At 37.9% G+C, this 12,628-nt stretch overlaps 2 protein-coding genes across 2 annotated transcripts in view; one reads left to right on the top strand and one right to left on the bottom strand.

Moving 5' to 3' along the window:
• Positions 1-1,958: 1,958 nt before the first annotated feature.
• cytl1 (cytokine like 1) lies at positions 1,959-4,716 on the bottom strand. Its single transcript, XM_007562056.2, has 4 exons — positions 4,513-4,716; positions 4,348-4,392; positions 3,996-4,142; positions 1,959-2,369 (listed from the first exon to the last, which is right to left on the bottom strand). Exons 1-4 carry the CDS (start codon positions 4,663-4,665, stop codon positions 2,310-2,312), a joined length of 405 nt encoding a protein of 134 aa, XP_007562118.1. The 5' UTR covers positions 4,666-4,716; the 3' UTR covers positions 1,959-2,309.
• A 4,576-nt stretch (positions 4,717-9,292) lies between these two features.
• The window catches only part of stk32a (serine/threonine kinase 32A), a 51,663-nt gene continuing 48,327 nt past the window's right edge, over positions 9,293-12,628 (top strand). The window contains exons 1-2 of the mRNA XM_016676386.1: positions 9,293-9,903; positions 11,449-11,904. Of these exons, the coding sequence (XP_016531872.1) occupies positions 11,853-11,904 (52 nt within the window). The 5' untranslated portion in view covers positions 9,293-9,903; positions 11,449-11,852. The remainder of the gene's footprint in view (positions 9,904-11,448; positions 11,905-12,628) is intronic.

Raw genomic sequence — 12,628 nt, forward strand, 5'->3', positions numbered from 1 at the left:
GCTTCTTGAGGTCTTGGACACACATGAAACTATGGCATCACTCAAACAATATGATGGCAACATGATTTTGTTAGAACAGGAACAGCTTCATGTCCCATTTTTGTTGTCTGTTTCTGCTAAAATGTCCCAGAGTCTGTCAGACTGTTCTGTCCTCTTTAGGACAAGGCTTGGTGACTTGCAACCACGTCAGTAGACACAACTATGCATATTACATTTTATCTCATAATTATCCTGATGAGAGATAGTTTTCTTTTTTAATTAAAAAGAAGGATTATATGCTTCCTTTATGATAAAAGCATATTTGTGTTATCTAAAATTAAAACACTTTTGCTTCTTCTGAAGCACTTCCATGTTTTGAGGATACTTCAATGTACAATTATTTTAACTACTATCCTAAAACCTGATAAAAGAATAAAAATCATACCATGAAATTAAAGGTTTTATCTTTACTTGTTGGGTTCCTAAACATCAGAATCAGATAAAAGGCAGCAGGTTCAGATTGTAGTTTATTTTTGGTATTTTGAGCTTAAATTACTCATAATTCTTGGAAGCTTTCTGCTATTAAAAGTCAAATTATCTGTCATATTGATAGGGATGTTCCTAAAAACGGGAGGATTTTATGCTGCGTCTTATGTTTTTTATTTGCGTTCTAAGCAGTTGGAATGGTTTGAGAAACGAGCGTAAACAGCACCTCTAGTGGTTTACTTTAATCAAACATGGTTTCATTTCCCTCTTCTAGCTAATGCTTTGAGTTTGCATGAAGTTCCCACAACACAGTCATATGTCCTCATCTCAACTGCACTGCTCTGGAGACAACAGCCTGGAGGAAAGAGACAAGCTCATGCAGGTTCAGTCGGCCCTCAGAGGTTTCCACTAATCTGTCCACACTGATCTCTTGCCACTGATGTCTACATGTTTACTCTGTTCAGCTTCTGTGACAACAGCTCGGCCTTCCAGTTGCCATCAAATAACCTGGAGATTTTTCACTTCCTAAAAGCATTTTCAGGGATTTTTTTTTACTTTAATAGCTTTGATTAATTCACAGCCAAAAAAAGTCATGAAATATTCATAAATGCCGCATAGCATTTTCAAATTCTGTCAGGTGTTGTGATGATTTAAAACTAAAAAAGGAAAGGAAAAGAAAGGACATGAAAAATGCAGCTTTATTATTTTTCTAGAAACTCTCATTCTCCTTACATTGGTACAAATTATTGTAGAAACTGTAATTATAATGCATTGTAGAAGTATTAGTACCACATTTCAAATTGTGTCAAGTTATAGTGATAATCTGGCTCTATTTTTCAGGAGGTTTTATTTAATAGACCAATAGATGTGAAGTGGAAAAGGATGTGAGAAGGTTTTCTTTCCTTTTTTTTTATTTCTTTTTTCAAATTAAATTTAAAAACGTGATAAGGATTTTTACTCATCCCTGATATTTGATATTCCCAAATAAAATCAAGCTCAACCATTTTTTTCATCTGAATTGCTAAGTCATTTCATTAGTAAATCCAGTCCACCCATAGCTGTGAGGTTAAAGAAAACCTGAAGCCCATCCAATCGCACAAATGTAGATCCTTCAGAAGTTGTGTTAAATAGGCTAATTCCCACTGCGCTCTTTTTTGTGGGAGATCCAAACAACCCTGGACAGAGTCCAACATGATAATGGCTGCATCACATTGTGTAAATGTTTTCTTCAGCAGGTGGTCAGCGTTAATGTGAACTAAATTATGGGCATTCCTGAGAGAAAACATGTGCTTTTAAGCAGAACAATGACCCTACAGATCCATTCAGACCTACTATATACCATCATGTCTCAATAAAAGAGACAGAGATTAAAAAGAGATGCTGTATCCCAAGGGGCTATCCTTGAAACAAATAAATGAGATGAAAACTGATGTACACTAACTGATGGAACTGAAATTCAGTTATTGAACAGAAGATCAGAGAAATGCTGGATGTAAATGCAATTTTTTGATTTTCATTGTGAATAAAACATATTGAAAACTATGCATTGAGGTTAGATGTTGCAAGTGACAAAATGCAAAAAAAAAAAGTGTAAAGGATACTGATACTTTTGCAAGGCACTGCAAAAAGAACATTTAAATTGACTTTGTTAGCTTTATGTTATATTGTGACACTTAAAAAATGTTACACTTTTTATGTAAAATCCACACAGTTTTATAAAAATTCCTTAAAAAGATCATGTGTTGTGTAATGTAACACATTGTAAAAAGAAATACATAAAAACTTTGACTTTTCCACTTCTTTAAGCTCCCTTTGGACTTTGGACAGACAAGAATGGTGGACTTTCAGTATCGATTGTTTGGACGCTCCAGCGCAGCACAGTCATAGACGGTAAACACCAGGTCCTGTTAAAACACACAAGAGGTATGACATAAACATTAATTAATGACAACTGTGGGGTCATATTAAGCTCTTAGTACTGTACTTATATGTATTAAAACAATAATATTCAATATAATAATACATAGCAGTTGGTATAAGGTTCTTGTCATCCTCCCAGGAGACACTTTGACTCTTAGACTCCATTTGCTGTATTTCTGTGATTTACCTCAAACCCTTTTCCACACCATGGCCTAGTCTGCGAAGACTAGGACACTGTCTGCAGACCTAGATGTGTGTAACTCTCCTCATCACGTGAGTGGGATCAAACATCCCCACAGGACAGCACCGTTCTCATAATCTGCATCATAAACGTTGCCTAATCCTGTCAGAGCACCCACTGAGTGACCCACTAAACTGCAGACTTTTTTCCGTTTTGTGTCAAGTCATGCTGCACAGTGACTGGGATTGTTGGCAAACAGATATTCAAAAATGTGCTGTTATTTTTGGCCAACAAAATGTTGTCCCAGAATGCCTCATTTTGGCTTGCACAGTTAGAGTATTACCATATTCCCGCTAATATTTTAGTCATCATTCCTGCAGGAATGCCCTGTCACTGTGTTTGGTGTTCATGTATGCCATTAGGCTGTCCTTCAAATTTTACTCAAGTGTATTAAGCTGTAGCTTAGATTGATAAGGGTCATTTTTCTTGGGTCTCATTTTACTTTGCAAAATTAAATAAGCAGTTCAGCTCCAATTTTATGCAGTTATATTACTTGTGGAGACAGACTCATTGCTCAGGTAGTTAAATGGCAATCATGCAAAAAAATGGGGTGAGCTATGGCTTAGAATGATTAGAAGAGACTGAACTTTCAAAATAAAATAAACTTCCTGACTACTTGGCTTTGAAGAAAATCTGACTGAAATGCCTCTTAAAGCCAGACTTTTCACTCAAATCAGTCAAACTCTTCTTATATATAGTTTATCACCTAAAAAACAATCATTCAGTTGGTTTTGCTTCATTATTGTAAAACATAATTGAATTCCAAAGCGAGCCCGCAGAGCGACATACCCCTGGTCACATCAGAGCTGATGGTGGAAGGCAGATCAGATCTTTTGAGGACAACCATTTGTATTTTTCTAGTTGTTCATCTCCTCTCTTATTTAAACCGTTTTCAATTTGCATTCAACAATTAACTTATTAAAGCGCCGTTGGGATGATCTTATTTTTATTTTATTTTTCTCATCTTTGAAGCCGTCAAACTTTCAGTGCCTTACTGCAGCATACGGGCTGGATGTGTGCACCAGTGTTGCTGTTCTGGAACGAATTAGGTATCTGATATGTAATTAAATGTTATTTTATTATTCATTATTTAATGTCAATGACAATCTATCATCTATCATAGTATATCCATCCATTCATTTTCTGTACACCCTTGTCCCTAGCGGTTTGGGGAGGGGTGCTGGTGCCTGTCCCCAGCAAACGTTTCGGGCAAGAGGTGGGGTCACCCTGGACAGCTTGCCAGGCTGTCGCAGGGGATCTATCATAGTACATACTTTAGTTAAATAAGATGCGTCTGTGGACAGAGTCTGTAATATCTAAATTCAACATTATGGTTGTTCCAGTTTATGCCCACTGTGACCTTTCTTACCCCATGGCATTTCTCTCCCATGACGATGAAGAGCTGCCGCAGAGTAACTTCCAGCTTCCTCACTTCTCTGGTGTATCCGCAGCGCCGCCGTCTCAGGTCTTCCACCAGGGAGATGTAGTCTCTCATTTTGTACATCACACAGGCATTCTGTCATGGGTAACAATTAAGATTTCCCATATGTGATTTGAAGAAGCTGAGGTTTGCAGTCAAAATGCAACAGAAACAACCAGGGAAGTTTGGGTGACAATCTGTATAAACAAAGGTTCTAAAGACCTTGATTTAGGGATTTGAGCACATTTTGAAAATGGTGAATTTTAAATGACATTTTACAGAATTTGTAAATCATACTTACATGTATATCAAGGTAGAGTTCTGGCATATGGGCCATACAGTGACCCTGGAGGGGAAAAAAAACCCAGCTAAGAAGTTAAGAAATACTGTAAATTAACAAATGAAAAGTCTGCCTGTAGAAGATTAAAAATCAAAGAGTGGTAAAAAACCACAGCATCTAACTTACGGTTTCATAGCCGATCTTCAAATCAGCTGCCATCTGAGTGAGCTCCTGTGCCATGCTGAGAGCCTTGGAGTAGCAGGTTGGTGGGAAGAAAGGGTAACTCAGCGCCATCGGTACCACGGATAAAAGGAGCAACAACTGTTTCAAGATCGACATGATGCACAGAAAGCTGCTGTGATGACTGAGTTTCTTTCTGATTCTTTCTGCATATATTTAGCCACGTATGCTGGCAGACACATTTTAACACGCCCTCTTTGTTTTCTCCAAAATATATTATGCAATAGTATGGCATTTGAAGATCCTTTGTGGAAGATGAGAAAGCGTTCATTTTGGCTTGGAGAATCTTAGTGAGATATTTTTAAACCAGCTTTTTGGCAATGGAAGAGATTTTAACTATAGGTAAACTGTAAACTGTAATTGTCCCAATTAGGGGAACCCACCTCAAAATGTTGCTACAGTCAAAACAAAGTAAGCATTCTTTTGTTAAAATTCTTCTCATCACAATTTGATATACTGTTGATTCATTATTTTTCATATGATTTTTGTGAGCATTTTATAAAGGAAACTCGTTTAAAAATAAGTGACGTCATGCACACTGCTCTGCTTTTTGACATAAACAGATAAAGCCATAAAAAGTTTGTTGGTCCATTTCTGCCTCCTGGCTCAGAATGATGGTTCGGTTTGCAGCGGTTTAAGGAAGTAGTTCCTCCTCAGGATCACCACATGCTTGAGTCAACATCAAGTCAACAACTTGATGCAGTCAGACCATCTTAAATGACTTTTACCAATAAGCATTATATAATGAACTTCATTTTATTGTATATGATTTAATTGTACTGGAATTCAAACTATTTAAGCAAAATTTGGACAAAGTTTTAGTTGGATAATAATTGGATCAGTCTTATAAAATTGCCTGTTGAATTACATCTGCTGTAATTTGGCACTAAAAACAAACTGTTTTGTATCATGAATCATAATGTCTATTATATTTACTACAGCAAATGCTTCAGTCAAGAATGTTATCTTATGTCTCCTTACATAACACCAGCTAACATCAAAAGTATCAAGACCAAAGTGGTAATAAGAAATGTCAATGATAGTTTTGAAAATATTTTACATTTCTTTACTGCAATATGCTGGTAACAGGGCGGCCGTTTGTGGTTGGATTTTACGGTGCAGAAGATTACGAGAGGTAGAGTCAGGTGGAAACAGCAGTTGGATTATTCTCCTCACAGCATCAACACACACTCAATAACAATCCTCCCCACACAGGTGAAACTACAGGCTTAAATAGTCTCAGCTGTGTTGGACTCAACCACCTCCAATTCACAGGGGGATCTCCCTTAACAAATCTCCACCTATTTACATAAAATACACTTTATTAAATATAAACATTTAAATTTACTTTTTATAAATATTTTATATTTTATCTTACACCAAATGAAACACCACAAAAAAACCCATAAACAATTATCTCCCCACACTTTTCAATGGCCTCTCCCAGAAGCTATAAATGGTGTCTGGACCCCCAGTGTTGTATTTGTCCAAACACCCTGGAGAGGACACAGAAAAGACGGGTGATTCACTTAATATCAGCACTCCACACCTAACAGATTATGCACAAACATTTGCTCAGTTTTACCCACCAGTAGCTCATTGCTCTGAGTAGCAATTATCCTCCCTCCACAGGCAACCAGCTCACTTTCCAATGAGGAGCAGCTGTGCAGAGCCCAGAACAAAAGGCTACATGCTAATTACTAAAATATTCAATAAATACAATTAAAACTTCTCATGTGCAAATTGTTGTTCATGTGCAAATATCTGCTTAAAGTGCAGTGCTAAATAAAATGCTTGTTAATAAAGTGCAAAAAGTGCTTTTAAAGTGCTATACAGTGACTTAAATAAAAATAGACCCAGTAATGAAGCTCTCTTCATTACAATGCTACATCAATAAAACTCACTGAGCAGAGTTTAGAAAATTCATATTGTTATGCCTGTTGTGCATTGGAGGTGAAGCTATAAAGAATTTTAGAGGTACATTTTCCCATTTGCAAAATTTGGATTAATATTTAATAAAATATTAAAATGTATATATTTTTTCTAATTTATTTTAGAGCCATGCTAAAACCCAACTGCTTTCAATGTATGTTCCAGCATATGTTAAAATATACGTTCTGTTTTTCATGACTGCATTTGCATTATCTAAAGTAAAAAATAACACCTGTCCTTTCTAACAATACAGGCTGATATTCTCAAGGCTCTATGCCAAATAAAGCCCAGACTGTACTGCTGTTATCTTAGACACTTTTTGTTCTGACTTTCATCCACTAGGTGGGACTGATTTTCAAGAAACTTTCCTGCAGAGCTTCATTTTGTTCAGCTACCATAGTAGTTAAAAGTTGTTGCTCAAAATCAAACAACTAAATCTGATAAACCAATGCTTCACTTTGCAGGTCAAAATTATTTCATGTACTTACCAAAACAGGACAGCAGTGGGACAGGCTGAGGCCTCCCACATGGTAAGAATCTTTCTTTTGTCTCTTGCAGGTGTAACATGACACAGTCATCACTCATTCCATCCAAAAGACGAGCACACCTACTGATACTGCCAAAAGCCCAATAAGGGATTGGCATGGTTTTTACTGATGCTTGTCACTTTTCATAGCATGCTGAGATGTTCATTGTTCACCCTATCAGTCTCTCAGGTCTGCAGATCAGCTGCTTTTGGAGGTACCAAGATCAAGAAGGAAGCTCAGAGGGGACAGGGCTTTCTCTGTCATGGGCCCCAATTTATGGAACAACTTGCCTTTGCAGGTCAGAGAAGCCCCTTCACCGTCCACTTTTAAAGCTCGTCTTAAAACCCATCTATTTTACTTGGCTTTCAACTCTGGCGGGATCTAGTTTTAAATTGTATGTTTTTGGTTTTAAACTGTAAGTTTTTATTTTATGTTTTTTTTTTTATTGTTATGTTGTGTTTTGATGTACAGCACTTTGTATCAGCTGTGGTTGTTTTAAAGTGCTTTATAAATAAAGTTGGTATGGTATGGTATGGTATGGTATGGTATGGTATGGTATGGTATGGTATGGTATGGTATGGTATGGTATGAAGGTGGATGATACACACTCTCACACATACATACACACACAGTGTGCTTTGGCTTGACTGAACAGCAAGAAGGGGGAAAAAATGAGCAGTGTGCACCGTCAGCATAATTCATCCCTCAGTCCCACCACTCAGCCATTCTCCTTCTGACCTTGGGCCACTGAATTAACAGGGGACTGAGGTGAGTGTGCAGTCCTTTTAATGGATGGATGTATTTTACAGTTTGTAGTTAATGGCAGCACAAGTTAATGGATGATGGTGGGCTAAACAAATGGCCCAAAACTTGGCAAATTATGATGCGGCAAAGAAAAGTTCTGGCTTCAAAGGTATGCAGTAGAAGCATGGCAATGCAAAAATGTTCGTTTGAAATTTCACACATTATGTCAAAACCACAAACTTGCATTTCATTGGGATACTATATTACTGACTCAGCAGAAGATCAGATGAGACTAAAATGGAACCTATTTGACTCGTGCAATACTTTGTGACAGAAAACTAAAGCTACTTTCAAACATCTTTCCATGGATGCTTGTCTATAAAAAATGTAATGAAAAATTAAGATTTTCAAGTTTTCTCTTCTGTCAGGACGAAACATTTTACTTTTGCTGAGATGCTTCTGTCCTGTTTCATTTTTTTTTTTTTTTTTCACAAAGATGGATCAACAGACCATTTAGCAATGGAATTTCCATGATTTATTACCACCTTAGTGGTTTGATAATTATTAGTCAAAGTGATGAAAAGGTTTGTCATGGTACCAATTTTATTTTCAAATTCAAGCATCCAGAATGCTGAAGTGACAGGAGCATCTGCAATGTTTTGAGTGAGATTAAATTATTTCATTTCTGGGTCATTGCACTAATTTTTGCAGTCCTTGCAGACATGTGGGGTGCATGTAGAAGCTGAGAGACTCATGCAGGATTCCCATATGCATCAAACATCAGCTTGCACGAGCTGTAATCAGATTGTATGTTCTTGTGCTACAAACAGTGGTGGATGATCCTGGAATGATTTTGCTTCCCTACACCACAGAAATGAAAGGCAAATATGGAACAGAACAATGAGAATAAACATAATGAGCTGCAGAAAAAGGGTTCATTAACACACCTCCAGATGTAAATCTTCAGCTTGCCTTATAGAAGGTGAATGGAGAAAGAGACATACCCCAAAAGACTTAAAGCTGCAGTAAAAGATGGTTCCACAAAGTATTGACTCAGGAGGCTGACTTCACTGTTCAAGCTAAAAAAATAAAAAAAATAAAACTGTCTTTATATTGGAATAAAGACAGAATAGAAAATCCTTTATTGTCACACAAAGGGGAAATCCAACTGCAACAGCAGCATCAGATGTTCACACAATAAAAACTCTATATTTATATTTTATATGGAAAATTATTTTGAAACATAGAGTAACTGTATAGAGTTGCATTGAATTCTTGTTTTTCCTGCATAAATAGTTTTACTGCCGAGTGTAAATTTACAGGATTTTACAATAGCAAGATTTTTCATCACATTACAAAAAAATTGACTTTCAGCAGAGCACATGTGCGAGGTGGCAACCCGATATTTGCTGTAGGGGGCGCTGTTCTAAAGGGATCATCAACATGCGTTGCTCCACATAAACTGAAACAATATTTTGATTTTAGGGTTTCTGTCTTTACTCACAATATAAATTAGTGATTTACATTCTTAAAACCAGATCTAAATACAACCTAGCACTTACTTACTGATGTAAACAAGTTCTCATAAGGTCATGTCACATTTATTTTAGGTGATGAATTGTGGCATTTTCAGAATGACATGTTACATCATCACTAGGTGAAATTTACATAACATTTGTGAAGAAGCACATTGGGGGTTCCTCTCATGTTGATGTGTTTGGAGCCCCACGGGGGAACCTCAGCCCCGTGGCCACAGCGGGACCCAGCGGGGAGCCTAATGAAACGTGCCTCCCTGTGGAAACACGGCTGTTGGTGGCCAACCTATTCACTCAGGCTGCGATGTGGAGGTCAGTCGCGCATCAGAGCAACGTGCGGCGCACTCCTCCTACCGAAAAATCCCAGTTTTTGCAGCCTTTGTCCTTCAGAGACGCTGAACGGGATTTCGCATTGTACTCCAGCGCCGCATCCCGAGAGTCACGTCCCGCTGCGCGGACCCATTTTTCGGGTGACAGGTGTCCCGGTGCAGCAACGTCCGGAATACAACTACTGCTTTCAGCTGGACTGTTGCTTTACGGTTTCTCTGCAGCAAGCTCGGCTGGGAGCGGTGTCATGCTCAACTATCAGTATTGAGGAGGTAGGTGCACCCCACTGCTGCCACGGGGTACTTTCTATTCAGCGCATGTTCTCAGATCAGATAAGGGGCTCCGAGCACAGTGTCCTCTGCGGGGATCTCAGCACTGCGGCGTCCCGCACTAGTTTTTGAATATTTAATTTAACTCAGAGAGGATGCTCGGACGTGCGGTGGTGACGCATTCTGGATGTGTCAGCTAATAAAGGGTGAATGTAAACAGGCTACATTATTATAAACCCATTCCGTTTAATCCAGTTTTCTTTATTCAACTTTGTCCCATTGAGATCCCACATCTTGTTTGCCAGACAGACCCGACAGAGGCAGATGCAGCGCAATTCAAATAAGCAAAAATCACAAAGAAGTGAATTATAACAAGATGCAACCTGTTCAATATATCAGTTACTGAGAACCGAAGTTGGAACCTTCATTTTTAAACATTAACATCACCATAAAAGAAAATGTATGGTTTTTTCACTTGACTTACCAGTCTACATTTGTGAAAAATAGAAAATAATGAATGTTGACAACAATTGTGGTTGTTATAACTAATCTGAGTAAGTAATCCATCTCGTGCCCCATCGTACAGGTTACACTATCCAACCTGGAAAAACTGTAAGCCTGTTCTTCAACGTTTATCTTGGAAAACAACAAGGAAAGGTTTGATATTTCCAATTTACATTAAATAAAAGCCGGACCTATTTCTGTAATAAAATCTAAAGAACTTAATATTTGCTCAAAAGAGGTAAAATGCTAATGTTACATGGCAAGTTATATCTTGGTTAAATATCAGATATTTAAAAATAAACATTACTTCTCTTGACCATTATACAATTATAAAACCTGTAAAATAAAATCACAATGGTTCAAATTATAAATTCACAATCCTTAGATGTTTTTATATAAAGAAAACAATATTGGACCAAGATCTGAACCTTGTGGAACCCCTGATAGACTTTCAGTAAGTCTTCATCATCTTTGTGATAATGTCACTAAATAAATAGGCTGTTACTTATCTTAAGGTGAAGCAACAGAAAACTTTTTCAGGGAAAATGTCCAAAGGAGTTTATGGATAAGACGCATTCAGTTATCTAAGCTAAAGCATTAAAAGATCTACACTAGGTGCCAGTGGTCTGTCTGGCCAGGAAGCAAAATCTCATTCTAACTCCTACAGTTTTGTGAGGACAGCCTGAATTATTTTCGTTCATAGTGCACTAAGTTGTAAATCAAAAGCCTCCAATTGTATGCTGTTAATGGGAAAGCTGGTTCTACCATTATTCACACATGCTCTGCAGACAGTGCTCCTCTGGGATGGGCTTTTGATTAAAATATGGAAGTTAAATAATTGATAGATGGCAGACAAAGGAAAGATGAAGACTAAAGAGAACGAAACAGAAAGCCCTGTTTCCTCTATAAGTCTGAGCTTTTTAAAACATTGATGTCTTAGTGTCTAGAAAATCAGTATTGTACCATTTCCTCATTGTCCTCCTTTCTGTCCCGCCTCCCTCCAATCAGCTGTTGGTTTCAGGTTTTCCCTGTCTCCCCTCACAGGTTAGACTCCCAGTCAAAGGAGGTTCATAGCCACAGGCATATCACCCACCCTCCTCCTCTCTGCTGGAAAGAGTTGTCCGTCTGCCTGCAGTCGTCTAAAGCACCATTGAAGACAGACAGCAAGCGTAGGGGGTTCTCCCTGTGAGAGAGTGAGTGTGTGTGTGTGTGTGTGTGTGTGTGTGTTGGTGGCTTTATAGTTCAACACCCCCAGCCCTTCTCTTTGTGTGTGTTTGCGTTTGTGCAGTGATGTGTGGCCTAAGAGAAGCACTTTAAGTCAGCAAAACGGGATCCAGCCCATGAGTCTCTCAGTGCGCTGAGCCGTTGACCAGGCTATGAAGGAGAGCTGCTCCAAACTAGGCTGAGTTGAGCAAGAGCAGGACGATCTGTGCGAGGAGCAGTCAGCCATGGGACTCGGACAGTCCAGCAAGACCCCGGTCACTGACGACACGGATGAGGGTGAGTGTTAAAACCCAGATGATTCTTTTCAGTGTATTTTTCTTCCTGTTTACTGCCCACAAATGAACTGACAGGTTGTGCATGCAGCATTCAGCATCTTTCCTGCTGCCTCATCAAAGTGTTATTGCTACTTGACAAAATTAAGAACACATAACAGTCGACGGCTGTTTAGCTTAAAGACCAGCATGTTGCTAATAGTGCCTTTTGTGCGAATGCATTATTTGATAAGTTTGCAAAAAATACTATTTTAATTTAGCACAGTTTAATTGCTTTTATTTTAAACAGAAATGAAACAATTATTTTTGCCACAAAAAATATTTTAGATTTTAAAGTTGTAATACAGTTATCTATACCATATATCCAAAAATATAAAAATATAGAATGAACACCTGCTGTTAAATTTTGGAAATGTCACATATAGAATTTGCCTTTTCTTTTTTTGAACTTTGGATTGATGCAGCAGTTAATCTTATGGAGCCCTCCAGGGGACATGGAGAAACTTTTTTCTTTTGCGCTCCCTAACAAAAGGTTTTGCGTACCTTCACAATAATCTACTGATCAATTCATGCGGCATAATTGAATACTGTAAGCCTTTCTTATGGTGACCGCCGTAGTTTCTGCTTTAATACAAGCTTATGTAAGGTTTTTCCATGAATGTTAATATCTCGTTGTGAAATATCTGACTTTTTATATCTTTTTCTTTAGTATAGAAAGGCACCACAAA

The sequence above is a fragment of the Poecilia formosa genome, unplaced genomic scaffold (assembly GCF_000485575.1).
Source record: "Poecilia formosa unplaced genomic scaffold, Poecilia_formosa-5.1.2 Scaffold133, whole genome shotgun sequence".
NCBI classification, from domain to species: Eukaryota; Metazoa; Chordata; class Actinopteri; order Cyprinodontiformes; family Poeciliidae; genus Poecilia; species Poecilia formosa.

Bases quoted from the DNA above. Each gene is read 5' to 3' on its own strand.
- cytl1 (XM_007562056.2), bottom strand. From the start codon at position 4,665: ATGTCGATCTTGAAACAGTTGTTGCTCCTTTTATCCGTGGTACCGATG. The intron at 4,393-4,512 runs GTAAGTTAGATG...TTTCCCCTCCAG, and splicing joins TGAAGATCGGCTATGAAACC to GGTCACTGTATGGCCCATAT. The intron at 2,370-3,995 runs GTAAGAAAGGTC...GTGTTTTAACAG, and splicing joins TGGGAGAGAAATGCCATGGG to GACCTGGTGTTTACCGTCTA.